This window comes from Rhea pennata, chromosome 2, assembly GCF_028389875.1.
Source record: "Rhea pennata isolate bPtePen1 chromosome 2, bPtePen1.pri, whole genome shotgun sequence".
NCBI classification, from domain to species: domain Eukaryota; kingdom Metazoa; phylum Chordata; class Aves; order Rheiformes; family Rheidae; genus Rhea; species Rhea pennata.
This window is the reverse complement of record NC_084664.1, coordinates 164,539,556-164,561,178: the sequence shown is the minus strand read 5'-3', so window position 1 is coordinate 164,561,178 and position 21,623 is coordinate 164,539,556. Positions and strand designations below refer to the sequence as shown.

The window sequence follows — 21,623 nt, the reverse complement described above, 5'->3', positions numbered from 1 at the left end:
GGATAACTTAACCAGATGAACTTTTTACATAATAAACACAGACACCACCTAAACACAAATGGAGCTCAAGCATGTTCACATTGTGCTATTTAGGGTAATCATTTAGATGTAAAATAAATAAATACATTTTATAACATAAATCCCCAAGTTGACTAAGATAGCACAAAAGACAAAAGCAGAAACTTCTTATGTATTCTCAGAATGCATTTTGGGGGCACAGGCCCAAGAAAATGACTCTTGAGTCATCCCACTACAAAGAGATGGGATACAGGGCACAACAGCCCCCAAATTCAAGGCCTCCTGAACAGTCTGCTTTCTCCACAGTAATTATAAGACAGACCTGTAAAAGCAGAAGCTCAGATGTGACAACCCTTAAATACTACAAACATTAAGTACCATGAAGGCTGCAATCCCAGCTATATTTTTGGCTCATTTTCTCCTGCTGCTCACATACTAGATGCACGATGTGAGATGGTAGAGCTCTTTACAGTGACTCTCCTCACAGATGGAGTCAGCTGACACTCTTCTTGCATGTTACACCTACTTGTCCCCAGGGAAGGGCTGCCACAAATCTTTTTTCCCCAACTGATCTGATGTAAAATTGATGCTAAATGCTGCTTAGTCAGCTCATTAACCAATTTTTCTATTTTAATCTCTGCATATAAAGTGGGGTCATATGCCTTTTAAGCAGATAATCCCTAATTACTGCATGCAGGAAATAGCTGTTCTACAGTGCACACATGAATAGCCAGCCCCACGTACATTACCTGATATGTTCTGGCATACTAAATTTAACAATTGCCATGACATTATCCAGTTATTATTTATCCTGAGAAGTTCCAGCAATTCATTTACCTAAACAGTAGTGACTAAAGTATCCTATCAAACTACAGACTTTTGACGAATAAGCGTTTATGTTTTTCAAACAAATCTGGGGTAGAATCTTATCCGTTTGCCATGAAGATGCAGATCCATATTCATATGGATAGACTGCACCTAGGGGAACTTCACCCTTCCCACTACTTTAATTGGCATGAAAACACAGTATAGACTGGCAGAAAATCATAAGATTTTCATGCTCAGCAAGACCTCTGAATGCATTTTTGATGATCTTGGCCAAGCCAAGTTAGAGTAGGACTGCAACAAAGGAAGAAACAAGAGTATGAGTAAAGCAAGGTCAGCAAGTTTGCTGGAATTAGTTTCACAATCTTACTGTCTTCTCGGTTTAAAGTAGTAGGATAAGATGATCAGAGGAGTGTAGCATCTCCCTTACAAGAAAAGGCTGCGAGAGCTGGGGCTGTTTAGCCTGGGGAAGAGAAGACTGAGAAGAGATCTCGTCAAGGGCAACAAATACCTGAAAGGAGGGTGTCAAGAGGATGGGGCTGGACTCTTTTCAGTGGTACCAAGCAACAGGAGAAGAGGCAACAGGCACAGACTGAAACACAAAGTTCCACCTGAATATGAGGAGGAATTCCTTTACTATGAGAGTGACAGAGCACTGGAACAGGTTGCCCAGAGAGGTTGTGGAGTCTCCTTCTCTGGAGAGATTCAAAACTTGCCTGGATGCAAGCCTATCTGACACACTCTAGGTGACCCTTCTTGAGCAGGGGAGTTGGACTAGATAATCTTCAGAGGTCCCTTCCAACCTCAACCATCCTGTCATTCTGTGATATGGACTTTTTTGGTCATGTAAGTTCCATCTATATCATCTATCAAAAATAGAACTAATTTCCTCTCTTAAACCAGTGTTCAGTCAACCACTTAAGATACCAGAACAGATAAACATTTAAATAATAGATTTTTAGTAGGCTGAATAGAATTTGCAGTTGTGTCTGTGAACACTATTGGTATCAGTATAAAAATTATCAGGGGAAAATTTTAACTTAATAGCAGAACACAAGAATTTAAATACATCTCTTACTGCAAAATTTCTACTAGATTAGCTCATTTGTCCCCATGTACCAGTGACTGCAATCTGCATGCAGGTTACACTGCCTCTTTCTTCTTCACTCATGCTTTTAAGGGCAAGAATTAGGAGCTCACCTACTTTGAAAGCAAAGAATGCTGTAAGCATGAGTTCACTAATGTTCAGAGTATATTTTATATCCTAAATCATTCTTCTCTCTTGTTTTACAGCAACAATTGACACTTTCAGTCTTGTGCATTCAGAGTTTCAAGTTCACTGTAAGGGATTTGTGAACATTTTCTAGGATCAGTGAACATGGAGTGGATGCCCAATAAATCCTTCTAGTACCACCTACTGTACAAGTATCTGAATACAGTATTCTAGAGTTACAAATACTTTACCAGTCCCTCTAAAGTGAAATTCACAGCTACATTAAATAACATACATGGACACACAGTGGAAAAAATACAACGAAAGAAAGCTGACACACTAAGAACAGAGGTAGTTGGGACCACTTCATGCCTCCAACGGCATAAGTGGAAAACTCAAGTGCACAGTACTGATCAAAAGATACTATTGCATAGCCCACATACCAATCAAAACCAAGAAATATCAACAAAGCAATGCCACAACAGTGATCGGTGTGGTCAGTAATGTCAAAGACAGGAGGGCCACACCATCGTCATCATTGTTACATCTTCATTAATTTTGATTGTCAAAAGTTTTTTTTTTTTTAATCATACTAGTTCTTAACCAATTGGCTACAAAGTTTTCCTGCCTCCTCTTATTTATATTTTATGTATATGCTATTGTACAGTCAGCTCCAGAAACATCCATAGTTTTCTACTGGTAATTTAAAAAATAACCAAAATCAGGTTTTTCTATTGCTGTTCTTATTTCCCTTCAACTTTTAAAGTTAATTTTATCACAGTTTAGGAGCTATAAGACTGAAGACATGAGAAATGCAGTGGAAAGGACATCAAGTTTAACTGTTCATAACAAATGACCATAAGTTGACCACTTCAATGACCATAAGTTGATATGATTTAAATAAGTAATATTCTCTGTTACTTTTTTGATGTAATTTAGAAGTAGTACAAACTCATGAAATTACATAGCTTCAGAATATTGGTTGCTAACATCCGATTTCCACCATGGAAGAAAGAAACAAAACCAAAGATGAAGTAATCCAGAAGTCAGAGTATCCAAGAATCTAGACTCAGACACTACTGAACCTGGTTCCAAGCTCTGGGCTATCCCACAACCCTCTATAGAGAAACCAAAGATGCATGCTTTTCTTGATCAACAGTATAGCTATATTAAAAACTTGATATCAACTACCCTTTGAGAGTTTCTTCAAGGAAGACCATTACCCCCTCTGTTACTCTAGTCTATCTAAAAAGCAGAGAAAAGATGTGGTGTAAAATCTCTATCATCATTCACAGTAAACTGAGACTATTGCCTCTCTTTTCTGTCACATTAGGACAATACTATCATGAAAACGTTCACCACACCTTATAATTAATTCAAGTCTGCTGAGCAGCAATGTAACAGTAAATGTTGAAAAGCTCTTGATGCTTTACACTAACAATAGCCACCTTGAGAACTGCCTTATTTTAACACACTGAGACAGGAGGGAACAAGCAAAATAGGAGCAAAGAAGAAAACAGAAGTGAGAGAAGGCGAGCTTCTTTTCAAAGGGAAATAAATAGAAACTGGATACCTTTTGCTATGAGCACTGCTTCTGAGCGTTGCTTGGCCTTTTAAGGTGGTTTGAACTCCCAAGAGTTCAGGCACACTCGTTGGAAATTTATTACATGGATGAGAATTTCTCTAAAGTATAAACACACACAAGAGAAAAAAAGAAAAATACAGAGTCTTGTTTATTTTAGAACCATGACCAACAAACAACACAAAGATTTAATAAGACAGAGGGGAAAAAGCATTGATGATATCATTGAAGTCATTAATGAACAAGAAGCTTCTCTTAAAAAGTACTTGGCGAATACAGAATACACTCAGTTTAATCCCTGTGCTGAACACTTTCATATTAGAAAACTTCACATCAGTAGTGAAGCTGAAAGAACCACCACTTGAGTGTCAGGGGAAAGGCAGTGTTTTCATTCTCATGTTAGGCTTTTTTCCAAAAAAGTTGCACCTCATGTACATAAATACATTTAAGGACTTAGCCGGTTTGCTATCTAAGTCTTTGTCAATTCAGGTGTAATCTCCATAACTCTGTAAACATTTTTGTGCACACTGATGTTGGTTTATTCCTGAATTACCTTAGAAGCTACTCCTTTTCACTCCTCTTAGACCGCTTTTTTTTTTTTTTCAGATGGGAAGGAATGACAGTGTTAGCAAACTATTTCTTCTGTTACTGTAAGCATGTGCAACTAAATACTGCCAAAAATCTAAAGCATAGGACATGTTCAAGTTTTCCACTAGTCTTGTCAGATATGTTCTAGAGAGAATGGAGGCTCTTTGAAAGGCTTAAATATCTGCCCAGTGTGTCATCTTTCTAGCATCCCATGACTGTACTGCTTAAACGGCCACTTATTGAAAAAGTAAAACTTTTAAATGAGCAAGCAAATTCTATGACAAAATTTCATTAATGCTCTCCAGTAGCATACCTCTCTCTCTCTCTCTTTTTTTTTTTTTTTTTTTTTTAAGTATTGTGGAAGAAAAGAGAGAGAGAGAAAATTAAAAAAAATAGGAAGTGACCTATGTACCCCTGAAACAATTCCTTGCAATGCCTTCTCACTGCATTCAGTAGAACTCCTCCCAGTTAGATCAGCACTGAAGAACAAAGTAAATCTTCTACAGGTTATACTTCTACATGCAATATGCTCTGCATTGTCATTTATCTATCTTGCAGCCCAGAAATCACAGGTATCTCACTTAATTTCTGACTCTCCTCAAAGGCAGAAAACTGCTGCTTGTTCCTGACAATCACAATACAGTGCTAGAATAAATCAAGACGCACATGGTCCTCTTTCTCTCAATTACACACAGCAAAGTAAGAAACAAATATGTAATCTTCCCTTCCGGAAGGGTTCACTGCTTTCCCTGACCACTACCTCATCTACTAACTGATAAATCCTTCAACTAATCCCTCCAAATGTAACACAGTAAGTACGGCCGGAGAGCTTGCATATAATTTCAATGGCAGTGCTGGATTCCCTTAAATCATAGGTTCTCACCACTACCTGCTCTTAGCAAGAGACAGCTCTCATCCTTGTACTTGATACTTCCAGGCTCCAAAATGACTTTTGCCACTCAATGTCTTACATCATAGCATACAAGAGTTTACTCCCAAAAGGAAACTAATGAAATTCAAGGAGGTCAAATATGACATCCTGCACCGGTACAGTCCAAAGAGCCACGCTGTGAAAGGTCAGAGCATCCTATTGGTCAGATAGGCAAACATAAGTCAGCCTTTCTTGCTGCCAGGGTGCACTACCAACTGCATCCTGGGCCACATCAACAGACACAGAGCCAACTGAGCATGGGAAGTGATTACCCCACTCCACTCAGCTCTCATTAGATCACGTCTAGATACTGTGTCCCTTTTGGACCCCCCTCCCCACAAAACACTAACAAACTGGAGGGAGCCCAACACATGGCCACCAAGACGGCTGAGGGGTAAATGCACTTGCCACGTCAGGAGAGGCTGAGGGAACTGAACTTGAACTAAATAATGCTCAAGATTATTGTAGTAACCTGTGATGTTGTACACAAAAAAAAGGGGGCTTAGTAAGTAGTAATCAGTAACTATTTTCACAAACAATTCATTCATTAAACCCCACTTAAGAAGTTCTCACCCTAAGTTAAAGCCTCACAGTTGATTCAGCACTTGGCACAGGTGAAGGCAGAACCCTCTAGAATGTGGAGTAAGAAAAAAATGTGGTGAATGTAAACAGCAAGAATCTCCTAAGGTAGACTTCCTGCAGACCGTTCCTCTCACTCACCAACTGAGAATTCAACTGTTTGTATAGCCAGCCGAGCAGGCAGAAATTTTACACGTACATGCTTTTCCCTCAAAAAAGTTTACAGCTCTGCTTAAAAATTAAGCATCTCAATAAGAGGTATTCACTATAAACTCACCTTAGCCTCATTAAATTAGAAACAGATTCAGTGTACAGACTGCTTTCCCCAAAGCAGTTAAAAGAGAATCTTGTAACTATAACATCAGTGCTCCAAAACTGCACAAAAATATCTTTAAGTGAATTTAGTTTTGGTAAAAAAAAAAAAAATCACTGAATTCACAAATAATGTGCATTCTTCCTATAGGAAAGGACCTGTTATTTCACACAGCTGTGATTTCAAGAAGATAACACAAACGACACCAAGTAAGCAATTGCACATGAGTGTATTATGTGGTGGGAAAAAGGACTGATAATATTACAGAACACAGAGGAGTAACATTGTAGAGGTTTTGTCCTTATCTCATCAGTTCCATTCCATTTAGAAGAGACATATTGTTAAAAAAAAAAAAGTAAATATCAAAAATTAACTGTCAAGAGTCTAAAAAGGCTGTAGGGAAGACAAAGAAGTGATCTAAGTGCAAATAAATAAATAACTATTCAGGAGATGGAAAAACTATGTAAATACCAAAATGATAAATGCTGCAAGTCACTCTGAGGAATCACTGGAGGTGCAGAGAATATCATGCATTAAAGGACCATTTACAGTGAAAACATATCAGGGACCAATGTCTAAAGTTGTGACATGCAATATCATCATCCACTATGTCACCACAAGTGGCATATATAAATAATTCACTACATGTTATAGTGAGATATATTGCTAGCGATAGCAGTACAGAAACTATGAAATATTTCCAAAACACAAAAAAAGATTTGTTACAAAAGCAGGTCAAAAGAAAAAATTAAATATACACAGCCCTGAACTACTTTACACTCATCCTTACAAGCTTCATGAAAAGCACAGTTATATTTTCTATGCTAAAATAACTATATTTCTCCTGTAAATATCATAACTGAATTTAGGTCTCAAATTCATATATACAACTACTTGCTGCAACACTAACTGATTTGCAGTTAAGATTAAGAATGGTTAGTTTGACTAACAGTTTAGTGAATTAAACTATAATTCAGCATCTGGAAGAGAAAGGTTCAGTCCTATTTCTTCAATCACTCATACTGCTTTTTGGTATACGCTTGACCACTGTCAAACATATACTGTCAACCTTGTCTCAGCAGCTGAGCAAAGTTTTGCTCTGGTTTCTTCATGAAGAAGTTATTTATGACAAAGTTATTCCTTGTTCCAAGAGAATAATCATGATTTTCTATTTCCAACGGCTTACTTAGGAACTCTAGACATGCTGCAAGTAGCATCATCCATTGCAATACAGATAGCAAAGCACTACAGCCAATGACAGTACAGTCATTTCTACTTTTTGCTTCTGAATGATAGTGAGGTTCTATTATGGTAACACCTGCAGGGACAGCAGAATCAGAAGCAAGTGTTGGAAAAAATACGCAAAGGAAAGAGAGACAGTAGGTAAAACCAGTTCAGAATAACAATGGAGTGGGCCACAACAGTAACATTCTGGATAACACAATATGGTAATAGAAACATTTTATCATTATCACTATCATTTGGCATGAAGTTATAGGTGCAGAACTACATATATTTTATCAGTATATATCAGTTTATATGTATGCATACATATACACAAAAATATATAAAATCGGTTTGGTATACAGCATAATGTTTGCCTCTATCTAAAATTCAAATAAGAAATAAGGACCATTTTTCCTCAGTGGTAAGACCAAAAAAAAACCCAAAAAACAAAAAAAAACAAAAAAAAAACAAAAAAAAAAAAAGCTAAGAGAGGGATGATTCTTGTCTTTTATTCTAATCAATGGATCAATATAAAATACATTCAATAACTGTTAACTCAGGGGCTCAATATAAGGTAGATTTGTATCATGCAAATAAGCATACACTATATTTGAAATGAATTAGACATTTTGTATCTTTGACTTAGAACCAATAAGATAACCCCAGGTTCCCTGCAAGACCTCTTCCTTTTGACAGGCAAAATCCCTCCAGTTTTTAAATATTTTTCCTATCTGACTGTTTCAAGGACAGCAGCAGTGTCTATACTGGAAATCTTTCAGAAAGTTAGCTGAAAGCAAAATCTACGCTTATTAAATTCCAGAACTGTGTTCCTCTCAAGTGAAGAGACTTCATCCTTAACTTTAAAAGCTCTTCTATCCAGTCTTCATGGTTTAGATCGTTCCCGAGTAAAATAAGTGGTGAAGCTGTCCTCATAGACAGCAGAAGTTTTGAACTTTCTACAGGCATACTTCTTGGTCACATCATAAAGCAGTCAGTTGTCTTTCCAGCAAGGAAAGAGGATATAAGAGATCTGGAGGCACTAGTGCTGAACCTGTAAGGAAAGAACCCTGGAATCTTCATGCAAAAATTGGCTGCGAGGACCTTTGAATTGTATCTTCATTTAAAAAAACTCTAAGACCACATTTCTGCTTTTTAGCACAGTGGGGCACAGCACAGTCATGAGAATACTGATGCATAAACACATGATGCTCAGATGCATCTTGTCCATTTCCAGCAAGGTCTTTTTGATCAGAATGCAACTCACAAAACAACACATAAATGAAAGAAAAATCCACTTAATGGGAGGAGATGGAGTGGGAAGAAAGGGAAAAAAGAAAAAAGTGTTTTTAATTCACTGGAGAAGTATCGCAACGGCAAGAATGAATGCACTATTCAAAATGCTTAATGTGTTCTGAAGTTTAAAATAAAAGGATGCAGCACTTTTTCAAGCTGGAATTCTTGTTCCTGGAAATTGTTTCTTACCATATACCCTTCAAACACTGAGATACCACCTGATCTGGGAGCAAGGAAAACAAAAAGGCCATTTCCTTGCATATCAAGCCTTGCATTCTTACTCTATTAAAGAATTAGTTAGAAGAAAAGTCATGAATTTTCTTTGGTTATGATAGCTACTGCTTCTTCCCAAAATATGCCAGCAATGACAGACATACCAACAGAGGCAGTCTTCCTTAGGCAAACACTACTGAGTTAGATCAACATATTCCAAGTATGCAGCCTGTTCCTCACTTTCCATACCTGTGCCAATACTTATGCTTCTCCTTCCACCACAGGACTCCTGCTGCCACCTTCTTGTCCTCATCAGGAGCTACTGCCACCTCCTTGCTCTGGCCAATACAGCCATCCACCACTGTACAACCAGCTCTGAAACTAAGTTTACAGAGTCCATATGACTCTGAAGACTCCCAAGTAATGTCCATGCCTTGCTCCTAGCCCCAGGAATAATGACCTCAGCAAGACTTGCTTGCTTGAGCACCATGCAATACTTGATCCGTAACATAATTATCTCTCTCCAAACTGGAATTATTTTATGCTGATACTATAAACTAGTAGGTTTAAGTTTGAATATTTGGAAGCTAGCTAAACAAGGAGTAATCAAAATCCTCATGGCTACTGTACTATGCTCAGCCCTTAAGAATATTCATTCCAAATGCCGTATTTGTAAAAGTAACACAAATCTTTTACAGTGATGTATATATACAAACATACATAAAGAAATAAAGACATTACTTCAGAGGTTTTATTTTTCTGTTTATGTTGCAAGGCACTGATAAAGTATTGTAAGCTCGTTTGCAGCTCTGACAGTCTTCTGTCTCACTGCATCATTTCACTTCCACACAGTGTAACCATGCAGTAGCTGGTTTTTATAAAGCTATCCAATTAGGTTGGGTTTGAAATGCATGTATTGTCACTTTTTATAATGCATGTATCAAAAAATACAGCGACATCAAAGGAACTGCCTGTGTGATGTGAAATAAGGGACAAGCACTACCTTATTTTGAGGAAGAGCAAAAGTCTTGCCAATGTAGTCACATTCACTAAACAATATGAGGTTCTTTTAGCTTTAATTGTCTTTGGAATCACATTTAACATTACACTTTCAAGACTCAAACATTCATTCTCAGTATTAAGCAGGCAAGTCCCCAAGCTTAATGAAGGCCTGGATATGCAAAGACAAGGGAATCAGAGTATGAGTTATCCATATTTGCTCCTCATTGTATACACTGATATTCATGAAACGAAAAAAGAAATACCACGAAAGACAACTCTTTCACAGTTTTAAAAGTAGGTCCTGTAAGAAAAATAGAGCAGCTTTAGAATTACTTCTGCTCATCAGAAAAATCCAACATTTTCTATGACAAAAAATGCAGTTCCCCAGCATCCACAGCTAACACATTAGGGATGTTTGAGGCTACCTTCCCTATAGGTTTGATACTCAAGAGATTTCATATATTTGTTTTACACAATTCCATAGTTGGTCAAAAATAAAAAAAGTCCAGAGAAGCCCTGGATAGTATCTCAATGAAATACCTTCTTCTTTTTAAGATTAATTCAGAAAGAAAAAAAAAATACATATATATGAAATGACATTATTCTGCTTCTTACATTACCAATCCCTTCGGGAGGGCCCTCCAGAGCATAGAGAAAATACAAAGAACTCTTATAACAATAAAAATGAACATTATTGGGATCCTTTGATAAGGACATAAAAGAAACAACAACAACATAAAAATAATCACCACCCACTAAGCACCAAAATCCTCTTGCTGTAGAAAGGTAATCAAGAGTTTACATTTGAACTTCAGTGGTGTCACCTCAATAACCTGTGTGTAGCGCTATACTGTTCCAGGAAATAAAAGCCTCTGATGATACCTTCTAAAAAGGCTGACATCTAGACAAATCTAACAAACAGATTTTTGAAACCATCAAACAAAATCTGGGAAAGCAGCCTCTGCATATCCCCACAGAGTGGAAACCTACTTCCTAAACCCAAGTATTATTAAAAAGCACATGCTAAACCAAATACTATCCAAAAAGCACGATAGATAATGCCTGACCCACAGATATTACCCTTAGAAGCTCCTCATTATTCACTCTGCACTGTTGCAAGAGGCCTCCAGCTCACTTCAGCCAAAATCAGTATGGTTAGCTCTGCCCGGGTAGTTGCTTAGGGAACCCAGGTAACTTCTCGGGAGAAGAGGGGGCGTTCAGGCAGACTTCAGCAGGGGTCATCGCCGGAAACGTGGCACAAACCCTCCCATTAAGCCAGTGGGATCTTCACCCAAGCCAAAAAGCCTCCCGGACCACGAGCCCCGTTACACGAGAGCCACAGTAACATGCCGGAACACACAGAACGGCCGCCCGCAGCGGGCGAAAGGCCCGCAGCCGCCCGGCAGCGGCGGCCCCGAACTCCCCGCCAGCGGCTGAGCCGCCGGCACGAGTGTGCCGCCGGAGCCGGCGCAGAAGCCCGACTGCGGGGCAGCCGCGCACGACGTGGCGCCCGCCCCGCCACGCGCCACACCGCGGGCCTGCCCCACCGGGTCTCTCTCCCCGCCTGCGGCGCCCCACGGCCGGGCCGAGCCGCTATGCCCAGCGCTGCCCAGGCCGGCAGCGCCCGCGCCCATGCTCGCCGCGAAAGAGCGACAGGCGCGCCACTTACCAGGGAGATGGTCGTTGTAGCCGCCATCTTGTCCACTCCGTCGGCAGTCGGCGAAGAAATCTCGCGAGAGTTTTCTAGTGCGCGTGAACCGGGAAACTCTCGCGAGATCTTCTGCATGGCTGGACGGGGGAGGATAGGTTTTCTCGCGAGAGTTTCAGGGCCTCGCGTGCCCGGAGTTGATGGGGGGGCAGTTGGCATGAGGCTTTCGCTGGTTCCGTTTCCGGGCAGCGCCCGCAGCGGCGCTGCTCTCGGGGCGCTGCCTTCGCCCCTGTCGGGGGCTGGTACGGTCTGGGAGCCGTGCGGGCCGGGCCGAGCCGAGCCGGGCCGCAGGAGTGCCCCCCGAGGCCGAGGCCAGACCGCACGACCTCGAGCAGAGGTGATGCTGTAACAGGCTGGAGACGCTAAAAGCCAAGGGTCATGAGCACCACAGCAGCCCTTGGTTTGCGCAGTGTGTGCTGAATAGGTACTTTGAGGACACCTGTGGGACACATCAGCGGAGAACTACTGAAGTGAGACACAGCCTGCCACCTGAGCTTGTCCCTAGCCTTTCCTCTCTATTCTTTGTTCCTCCCAGGTGGGTCCAGTCTCTGATGTACAATTTTAAACACACAAGTAATGACAAGGTCAAACAGCCTGAAACAGGTGATCTGGAGAAATACTACTCTGACATACAAAGGACCCACAAAAGACATCACTGAATATGTGTTCCCAATATGGCTTTAAAAGAAAAATGCATTCAGTAAGGGATAGAGATCTGTTATTACACTATTAAACTAGCACTGGAGTATTGTGGCCTGTGGACATGCTGCAAAACAGATGCTGAGAGACTAGGAAAGGTTAAAGAGAAAGCTATAAAAAGTTTACAGATTCTGAAAGTCTATCTTAACAGTAAAGGATTTAGAAAAACTGATAAGGCTTATCAAAAGCAATTAAAAGATGACTTAATATCCAAGTATCTATCTGATGAGAAAGTCTTAGATTGCAAAGGTTATTTTCATCTAGCAGATAAAGGTACAGTATTTGAACTGAACATAAAAACAGTGTACCTTATTTCTAGCCTAAAACAGGCTGTTTCTAGTTAAGCACTGGAAAACATTACTTATGAATGAAACATAGTGGGTTCCTATGTTACACAGTCTTTAAATTAAGACTAGATACTTTACTAAAAGATGTGCAATACCGTAACTATAATATATGGGCAAGATTTATAAGAAGCATGCATATGTGACTGCAGGATTTCCACTTTATGCTTAGGTTGTTGCTAGTGCCAGTGCAGCCTGTCACATATTCACGACATCCAGCAGTAGCTGGCTAACAACTCACTATTGCTGAGCGCAGCACGGTCAGCAGGAGGGAAATCCGTCAATTAAACTGAGTTGTGACAATGTTAAACAAGGAATTCAGCCAGATGAAATGGGTTACTGCTCACTGCAGAAATGAGACAGATGGTAAATGAAGGAAGTTACCAGTTTGTAGAGTCAAATACAAGGTTGTTCTGGAGAAAAAGAATAATCTCCCAGTCAAGCAGCTGTATGATGCTTCTTCACTGAAGTCCCTCTCTACCCAATTTATCTGACTTTGTGGACAAGCCTGCTGAACTCAAGGGAGCTATTTCACATCTAAGTTGTAAGAGTGACTGAGAAATTCTGGAGTGCTTTGCTCAGTGCATCAACTCCTCTCATAAGTTACTTTAAATGGCTTTATTGATTTGTCAGTTTCTGTAAACTTGGCACAGCTTAGCACATCTGGGAAAATACAGCACAGTTTGATAGCTCAGCTCACAGCATTCTAGCATGGCAGACCCAGCCCAGCATAGTACAACTGCTGCAACACAGCAAAGCCGGGCAGCGTAATGGAGGCAGTACCACATGGAGACTGGCACAGCACAGAACACCAGCATAGCACAGCATGATACGGCTGGCATCACATGGCACAATGTGAACAGCATGGAGCAGCACTGCATAGCTTTTGCTACACAAATAATTCCTATTTGCTTTTTTCAGCAATTGAACCCGACATGCTCAGCAGCTAGGATTGCTCCTTTCTCTAGGCTGATGACTGAAGTTCCAAATACCACAGGAGAAACAGGGAAAGAAGAGACATCAAGGCGTTTCCTTAAGATGTCATGAGATTTTGGAAGGCCATAAGACAAACTGGGGAATGACAAGGGTTCTGTTCAGCACCAGTGACACTTGCTGATCCGTATGCTAGGATGCAGCTGAAGATTTTGGATTTCTTGAATTTCTTCCCATGCCATGTCAAGTCCAGCTCACAAAGTCCTCTTTTCAGCCTACACCAAGATGTGCAATTCTAATTACAAAGCATCACAGTGGTTCATCTATGTTGGAAGAACCTTAGCAGAACAGAAGGAGCTGTATATAAAGAGTGGAAAGTGACAGACAGCAAACTGCCGCAGAGCTTTTCAAGCCAGCTCTTTCTTCCCTTCTGTAAGTGTTACCAGCTGGCAAAGAGGAAAAAAAATAGCTTTGCGACCTGCAGTTAAAGAGCCTGTCATTCCAAGAGGCAAATTTATCAATTTTTGGGAACTCCTGCAGCAGCTTTGCACCTTCACAACCACCACCAGCAAGGGGCTGCAGGAATGCTACCCCATGCTCCCAATGCCTCACAACTCTCTGGCTTGCTGCTTCAGGAATGAGGACAACAACATGTATTCTTGCTTGGTCCTGATTTCTCATGATGCATTTTTTACATGATGCATATGTAATTTCTTGTGCCTGTGGATTATTCTTCCATTTGTTGTTGTCTTTTCACACCACAGATAAGGCATACACCTCTCATGGACTGTAAAGATTCAGTCAGTAGTGAGCAGCCTGCTCAGTACTGCTGGAGGAAGTTCGGTCAGGAGCCCCACAGTTTCTTCTAGTCTGATACACTTCCTGTCCCTTGTAGTACAGGAGGACCCCTCTATTCCAGACTGACTCACAAGGGTGGAGATTGGTATTTGTGGAAGGCATTTTCTAGGAAGCTAGCCAACTTTTCACAGTCATCCTAAAAGAAAAGGAAAAAGTCAAAGTATTAATTCAGCTTAGGAACCTTGTATGTCTGTTCTCTTTCCTTACATGATTCCATCCCAAGGTATCAGGTTTCATATCTGAGTTTTAATATGGTAAGACTACATCTTGCAAGCACATGGAATATACTACTATTAATTATCGTATTTACTGAATAATATCACATAATCAATCAAGAGTGGAGCCGTATCGTGTCAGGTGCTATAAAAATGCAAAACAGCAGACTAGTCTTTGGAACTTCCAATCTAAAAGAACAAAACATATCCAACTTTTGTTTAATTTAATTCATTTATCACTGGATCTAAAGTTATTTTCTGTGGCTAGCTGTTCTATAATATCCTCATTGTTATCAAAAAGAAAAATTAGCATCCTTTCTTGCTGACTTGGCAAGTATTTTGTACAGAAATCTCTTTTCTTATACATTCAAGAGTAGGTGGTTTCTACCATAATTAGTAGTCTTTTCACTAAGAAAAAGTTATCCAAATACACAATGGTATGTAAAGGGGGCAAAACAGCCTCACCTTGTGCCATGCATGGTTTTTTGGAATTGACAGAAACCAACTTGAAATTCTCACTTAAATAATAATAATAATAATAAAAGAGCTAGGTGGTTTACTACTGCTCATAGGCACCCTGTTGTCACTACTGCTGCTAAATTACCTACTCAATACTACTTTTATGTTAAGAAAAAACTTGGATTTTGAAGACAAGATTTTTAACGTGTAAGTGATTTATTGTTAGACCAACTACTATAGTTGGAAAATCAGACAAGCATTTGGGTACAGAAGTCCTTCAAATCAGAAACAGGCAGGACACTTCTAAGCTAAACACAAGCTCAGGACATTTGCTCAGAGTTTAATGAGGTATGAATCAGTAATACCATCTGAGAGAAAAAGTAGTTGGTACCTGAGGAGTAGGAAAGATATTAGAGAAGGAAAAGCATGTTAAAAGGAGGTTATCTCCTACGAGAAAGAAAAAAGAAGGGTAATTTACTGTCTGTGGAACACAGGCTGGTGAGGTATATTTTACAGCACTGGATTGCCCTAAATTCCCAAAATTTCAGTGCCAAGCTGCACAGTCACGATGTTCAGATGAAGAAAGTCTAAATGTACCTTTTGCAGGTGTATTCACATAAATTTTTTTATGCAGTGAAGCTGACCCCCCCCCAAGTACTAATGTCAGCATCCAGAATGAGGAATTCTCCAAGCTTTGTCAATAGCCCCCAAATTCCTAACTTTTACAAAGTACAAATAAATGTATATTTAATTCTCTCCATACTGCCTTTCCTTAAGGCTTTTCTATTGTTTGAATGACTGGGCTGATCTGCTCTGAACTGTTTCTTGGAATTTACTACCAAGCGAGAGCCTGGAAGTACAGTGTTTGGGGCAGGGGGGTAGGTGGTCTCTTCTGGCAGGCAGAAGTTTGCAAAGTGACTTAGCAGCAGCTGTCTAAGCAGCACTAGCTATTTGGGCAATTTCTCTGGGAGATGGGAGGTGATCTGAACTTCCTGTCATTGGCAGCTCTTCTGGTTTTCACATCTCAGAATCACTGCAAGTTTGATGCATTAGCGTTGTAAACCTGTCATCGCAATATGGCTGCCATTTGAACAGCAGCCTGGAGTCAGGCATGAGCAAAGCATGCAGCAAAATAAACAAGCGTCACTCACAACAAGATGGAGTGTGTATAGTATACAGCTACAGGCTGGCTTCTGTTATTGCTCCCTGGCTGCTAAAAGAGGAAGGGAATTCAGCCCTTATTCCTCTGAGGCATGAGGTGTCACATGGATTTGGAGAGTGCTGTTGAAAGTACAATTCATGCACAGCTGAGATGATGAAGAGTAGCTAGCAGGCTTACCTCATGGATGAATCCATAGTGCACGAGCTCTGTGGCCAAATCCTTGGAATTATCAGCTGCAGAAACAAGGAATGGTGAGAACAGAAAATTTCATGCATCTCTTAGTTTCTCCTTTACTAGTAAAGAACATCTATCTTGACACACAGCACACCTACATTCTGCTTTGCAGACACATACTGTAAACCTTTGGTTGGCTGAGTAACTGCTAAGTAGTCCTGGGGCAAACAGAGCACAGAGGTGAGCAATGAATGACTGTTGCACAAAGTTCTGGGCTGAAATGAGCACTAGCCCCAAATCAGGCAAAGCACAAAGTCTTGACAATGTATCACTGAGATTTTTGCTTGTTTTGGCTCAGCATGAAAAGCAGACAAGCCAGTCCCTGTAGACAAAAAGTACAAGAAACTAGTGAAGTAACAACTCCCAAACATGAATTTCCCAGCTTTATCTTTCAGTTTGGCTACAAGGCAAGAAGGGGCTCCTGCATGTCTTAGGAAGGAGCCTGCTGTGCTAGACTTGCTCTGAAGATCCTTCCCCAGAGCCACGGGGCTCCCCTAGAAGAGAGTTTACCTTCTCCTTTGAAAAGTATCATGGAAACTGCAACACAGTTGAGAAATGAAGGAAGAAATGACCAGTACAATACTGACAATTCAGTGTTACACACTTAGGCATTCAGGGTAACATGCATATTCCTGATGGCCCAAGGGTTCACTCTAGGGTGCGAGATAGTAACACGTTAAAGGTTGTAAGCTCAATGTCTGAGCGCACAAAAAATAGTACATGAATGTTAGGGTTTACTCTCCCAGGACAAGAAGGAAAGGAAATCTGACAGTAAACACAATCTGTGGATCCAGGACCTCTGTGTCTCTGAGCCTAAACCTGACCAGGACATCAGGCAATACTTCAGCATCTATACATGAAAATGGATCTTGCAAGTAAACCTACTCGGCAGCAAGTCGTAGCTCAACTGTCGATGCAATCTGTCCTCCAGAATCAGCAGAAGAGTGAGCTGCAGAAAGAAGAGAGCGAGCTTTACAGACACCAGTTTCTCTGTAAAAAAGAAAGGTGCTGACTCTTACATCAGCACTAGAAGCTGCTGGCAGGCATGAGTAGGGGTGATGCTGGTAATTGCTGACATGCTAGCTGTCTTTGTGGAGGGGGTAGTCTGAATGTCTCAGGGAAATACTGTCTCAACAGTAACAGCTAACCTGAAGCTGTTAAACTGGAAAGCAGTAGAGCTAAAAGATATGCATACAAAGATGCCATGGATTTTGTGTCCTGCAGCCAGAACGGGGTGCTGGCTTTGCTCTTTTTAGGGTTTCTTTTATTATAAAGGGACAAGATCAAAGGTAAGAAGTTTTTTTGGGGGAAAGGAGAACTATATCCATGGAATGATGTTAGCTGGAGGGAAGATTTTGATCAGAAGCTCTCTGGCCAATAGGTCCTTGCTGACTAGAGATGAGGGGTGGAGCTGAGTGTAGGCTCTGAGGCACTCCCTGGGATGTAAAAGAAAGATCCTTCCTCCTCTGCTTCAAATCACAAGCCTTTGAGGCCGAATACAGGATCTTCCCAGCGTCACAAATGGATCACTTCTCTCACTGCTTTACCATGGGAACTGAAATGTGTGAAGGGCCAACTCCTGATGCATGAATGGACACAGTGTCCATTAAGGTAGGCTAGGTGCATCCTAGAACATTTCAGCTTAAGCTGACAGGTGTTGCATGCTGCAGCTTATGTATGCCTGGATGCACTGGATGCAGACATGCAATAGCCTCTTTGGACAGAAAATGTACCGCCTCGTGAGGAGGAGCTCACTTTGCTCTGAGGAAAGTTAGTGTCACTTGTGAAGGTAATTTCAGTCAAGCGCAGAAAGGCTGCATTTTGTCAGCTCACTGTGTATTTGTGTATGCAAACCTGTTTACAATGTAAGATCAGTTTCTTTCAGCAAAACTCAGTGTAGACCAGTCACGTGTATCAGTGCTGATGATTTGCATCAGCATCACTTATACACAGCAGGACAATCAGCAGTTCACTGACCTTTTGTCTCTCATCAAATCAAGTTTAAAGCGTGCCTGACCTGATTTTAGTCTTTGAGCTGATCCTCATTCCATTGCTCATCAGCCTTATGCCTTTTTTCGTAATCACTATTCCTTTACTTCACTGGGGAGAGAAGTCTAATTTATGGTAACTGCTAGAATTGCTTTGCTTGCTGTCTAGAAAACTGGCAAACAGCACTACTGACCACTTATCAGCCATAGCAGCTTTGCTATTATATTGTTTTTAAGAGTGGCCCTCTTATTGCCTGGCACCATCCTGCCCATGGCCAGCTCACATGCCTCTCCAAACTCCTCCCTGGGTTGCTCTCTCTTGCTTGTGACTGTGCTACTACTGAGGCACCTGGAGGAACCTTAACTGTATTTAGTAGCTGAATTGAAGAGCTGCTATAGGAGATTTATCTGGTTATTCATATAGAGCCTAGAGAAAACGTCTCCACAAATCTGTTTAACTGTATCTAACAATTCCCACCTCTCCTACTAGGCTGTGAGATTGAACTCCTTGGTATTCTATGTCCATGCAGTCCTAGCATCCCGGTCTCAATACTGAATGGGTCCTTTGGGTACTGGAGCAAACTAATGAGACCAAACTTTGTCCCAGTCAGATACTGGAGATGCAGGTCTTGCCCCAGTGCCTCATCTTGCTGGGGTGAGTGGAGTTGGTGGGGCTGGTTACGTACATGCCATTGAGTCTTGTCTTCATTCAGCTCCATGTTACATTGCATTTGCACCACCTAGAAGAGGCCAAAATAAATATCATCCTGGCCATAGCCCCTCTAGCTCCCTCATTTCCGCTTTACTTATGTCCTCAGCAATGATGATCAAATTCCTACTTAAACCCCATAATCCCAACAGCCAACCTGATCTTTCACCTCTCTTTACATTTCTAGGAATTGTCTAGGTAGAACAGTTGAAGGTTTATTTAGTCCAATATCCAGTTACAAACCATGCCCAACATCAGCTGATTAAGGTAGGTAAGAGAAACCTGAAAAGGCTGCAATTCTGGAATAATTTTACAATCAGTATTAATTCTTCTGGCCTGTTTGTCAGGGGAAGGCTTCCCCTGAAGCCCTGTCCAAACTGTTGGTTACATTTTAGTATGTAGTATTTGTTCATGTCCTTATGGGACGAACCAATCTTAAATATAACAAAAAGAGAGAAACTGAAATCTCAAATATCACTAAAATGGCACGTGGAGTTTCTTTTGGAAACTCAGCATTGCTGCTTTAGTCACAGGACATTCAAATATGTTAGCTAAATACTGCTTTTTTATTAATATGTCAGTTTCAAGGTTCTATGAAGTGATAAAATGTTTCACACCAGAAATCATGTTATCTGAAAAAAAGGAAAGTCAGACAGCAACAGCATGCAATTGATCAACCTAGCAGACAGAAACCCCAGTAAGGAATCAACATTCCACACACACTCCAACAGTATTTCATTCATATGCAGACAAAGAACCAGCTCCTGAAGCCACACAGATACTGAAGAGTTATATGTAGTCTCCACAAAATAAACTAAATAATCTGTTTGTTGAAACAGGTCTGTTTTTTTCTGATCTAATTGAACTTCTGTCCTCGCAGCTAACCGGAGGGCTTGTTTTCCCAGGTTACCTGTGCTATGCATTCCCATTCCTCCATCTGGAGCTTATGCTCAGAGGTGAGTTATACGCTTGTTACTTCCTCTGCCCTTCTACTCCTCTATTACAGCTCCTCCCTATAATGAACATCCCCAGGCTTTTAATTCTCCCACTCAGGAAACTCCCTGGCTTCTGACCTTTATCTTCTCCAGACCATCCATTTCTCCTCCAAGAAGGGCTAACCAATGTTACTGTGTACCTAGGGCAGGCACCTTGTCCTTACACTGAGTGACTCCAGTACAGTGTCTGGCTGTGCTCTCCTTTGTTAATGTGCTTAATTACACGGAACTGTCTAGCATCTTGCTGATATTGTCAAAGAGAGGGCTGATGTCTGAGTGCATCATTACTACCTGCCCCTCAGCTCTCTCTGCCTCATGGCCCATGATCACAGAATTATTCAGGTGGGAATGGATCTCAGGAGGTCTCTAGTCCATCCTCTGCTGCACTCGCTCCACTTTTTCAATGTTTTTCTTGCACTGGGGACCTGAAACTAAATATACTGTCCACATGCAGTATAATAATGATGGTGTCAATGTTACTTTGTCCAAGATAGTACCATGGAAATATTGGCCCAAGCCATTTTATTCACATTCTGCAACATCTGGGCAATTTTTAACGCTCACAGGGAGTAACAGGTAAATAGCATTTATGATGATGAGAAAATCTGTTCTAGGGAAGCATTGTGGGCTTTCACCCCAACTTTCTGGCCTACCTGATCACAGCAGGAAGGCACATGAATTAAAAGGAGCAACTGTACCACACTAAAATGGCTATTTCTATTTGTTGTCATCCCCTGTACCTTGCTTGTTGAACTCTGATATAGCTCAAATATTTGTTTTTGGTGCACAGCAGCTGATAACAGTTAAGAGTGGGCAGAGCTGTGAGTGTGTGCAGAATACGTATGTGATCACCTGTATCTGTTATTGCTTCTCAGAACTGCTTGCTAAATTGAACTGCACTGATGATGTCCCTCTATCACACTCCTTAGCTGTGATACTTGCACATCACTAGGCCTCCGGTGTTGAAGCCATCACACATCACAGCAGTCAAAAGCACTTTCTCATTGCCCTGTGCCACTCTCCCCTAGCCCAGCTGTTCTCTGGTCTTATACCAAAAGGGTGAGCTCACATGCTTGGGAGTCATACTTTGCTCTGTGCAAAACCTAGAGCATTTTTTCACATGTACTGCTCTTATGTGTTTGCAAGGTACAATAGCACACAAATAATGACAATATGCATCTGAGATCCTTAGCATCCCATGCTCTCTTGCTGGCACCTCGACCTTCCAGCAAAAGTCAATTCCTTGTGGGCTGGCACTGCACAGAACTATCAGAACTATGGTGCTGATGCAAAGCTCTTCACAGCTGATACAAGGAGTCTGAAGTGTGAAAGAGTGAAATTAGTAGTTTTTTTATGCCACAGAAAATCCAACTGGATTACACGCTACCAGTTGTTCAGAACTATTAGGACACATCCACACAGTGCAGAGATGGTGAACAGATCTTCTGCCAAACCAAGCTGAGGTGTATGCATAAGGCAATGAATGTACCCCAAGCATAGAACCAGTCTAGAAACCATTCTGATCCGCATGAATT

At 41.0% G+C, this 21,623-nt stretch overlaps 2 protein-coding genes across 8 annotated transcripts in view; both read right to left on the bottom strand.

The window, feature by feature from the left end:
* PUF60 (poly(U) binding splicing factor 60) overlaps positions 1-11,517 on the bottom strand; it is a 29,713-nt gene extending 18,196 nt beyond the window's left edge. For 2 of the 3 annotated variants that reach the window (XM_062570792.1, XM_062570793.1), the window contains exon 1: positions 11,454-11,517. In XM_062570792.1, the coding sequence (XP_062426776.1) occupies positions 11,454-11,480 (27 nt within the window). In that variant the 5' untranslated portion in view covers positions 11,481-11,517. Of the gene's footprint in view, positions 1-3,629; positions 3,740-11,453 lie in introns of all 3 variants that reach the window. The other variant, XM_062570794.1, reaches the window with a different exon arrangement.
* A 1,621-nt stretch (positions 11,518-13,138) lies between these two features.
* Positions 13,139-21,623, bottom strand: part of NRBP2 (nuclear receptor binding protein 2) — a 32,330-nt gene continuing 23,845 nt past the window's right edge. For 4 of the 5 annotated variants that reach the window (XM_062570787.1, XM_062570788.1, XM_062570789.1 and 1 more), the window contains 4 exons: positions 19,071-19,124; positions 17,282-17,345; positions 16,340-16,395; positions 13,139-14,462 (listed from right to left, as the gene is read on the bottom strand). In XM_062570787.1, the coding sequence (XP_062426771.1) occupies positions 14,394-14,462; positions 16,340-16,395; positions 17,282-17,345; positions 19,071-19,124 (243 nt within the window). In that variant the 3' untranslated portion in view covers positions 13,139-14,393. The remainder of the gene's footprint in view (positions 14,463-16,339; positions 16,396-17,281; positions 17,346-19,070; positions 19,125-21,623) is intronic. The other variant, XM_062570791.1, reaches the window with a different exon arrangement.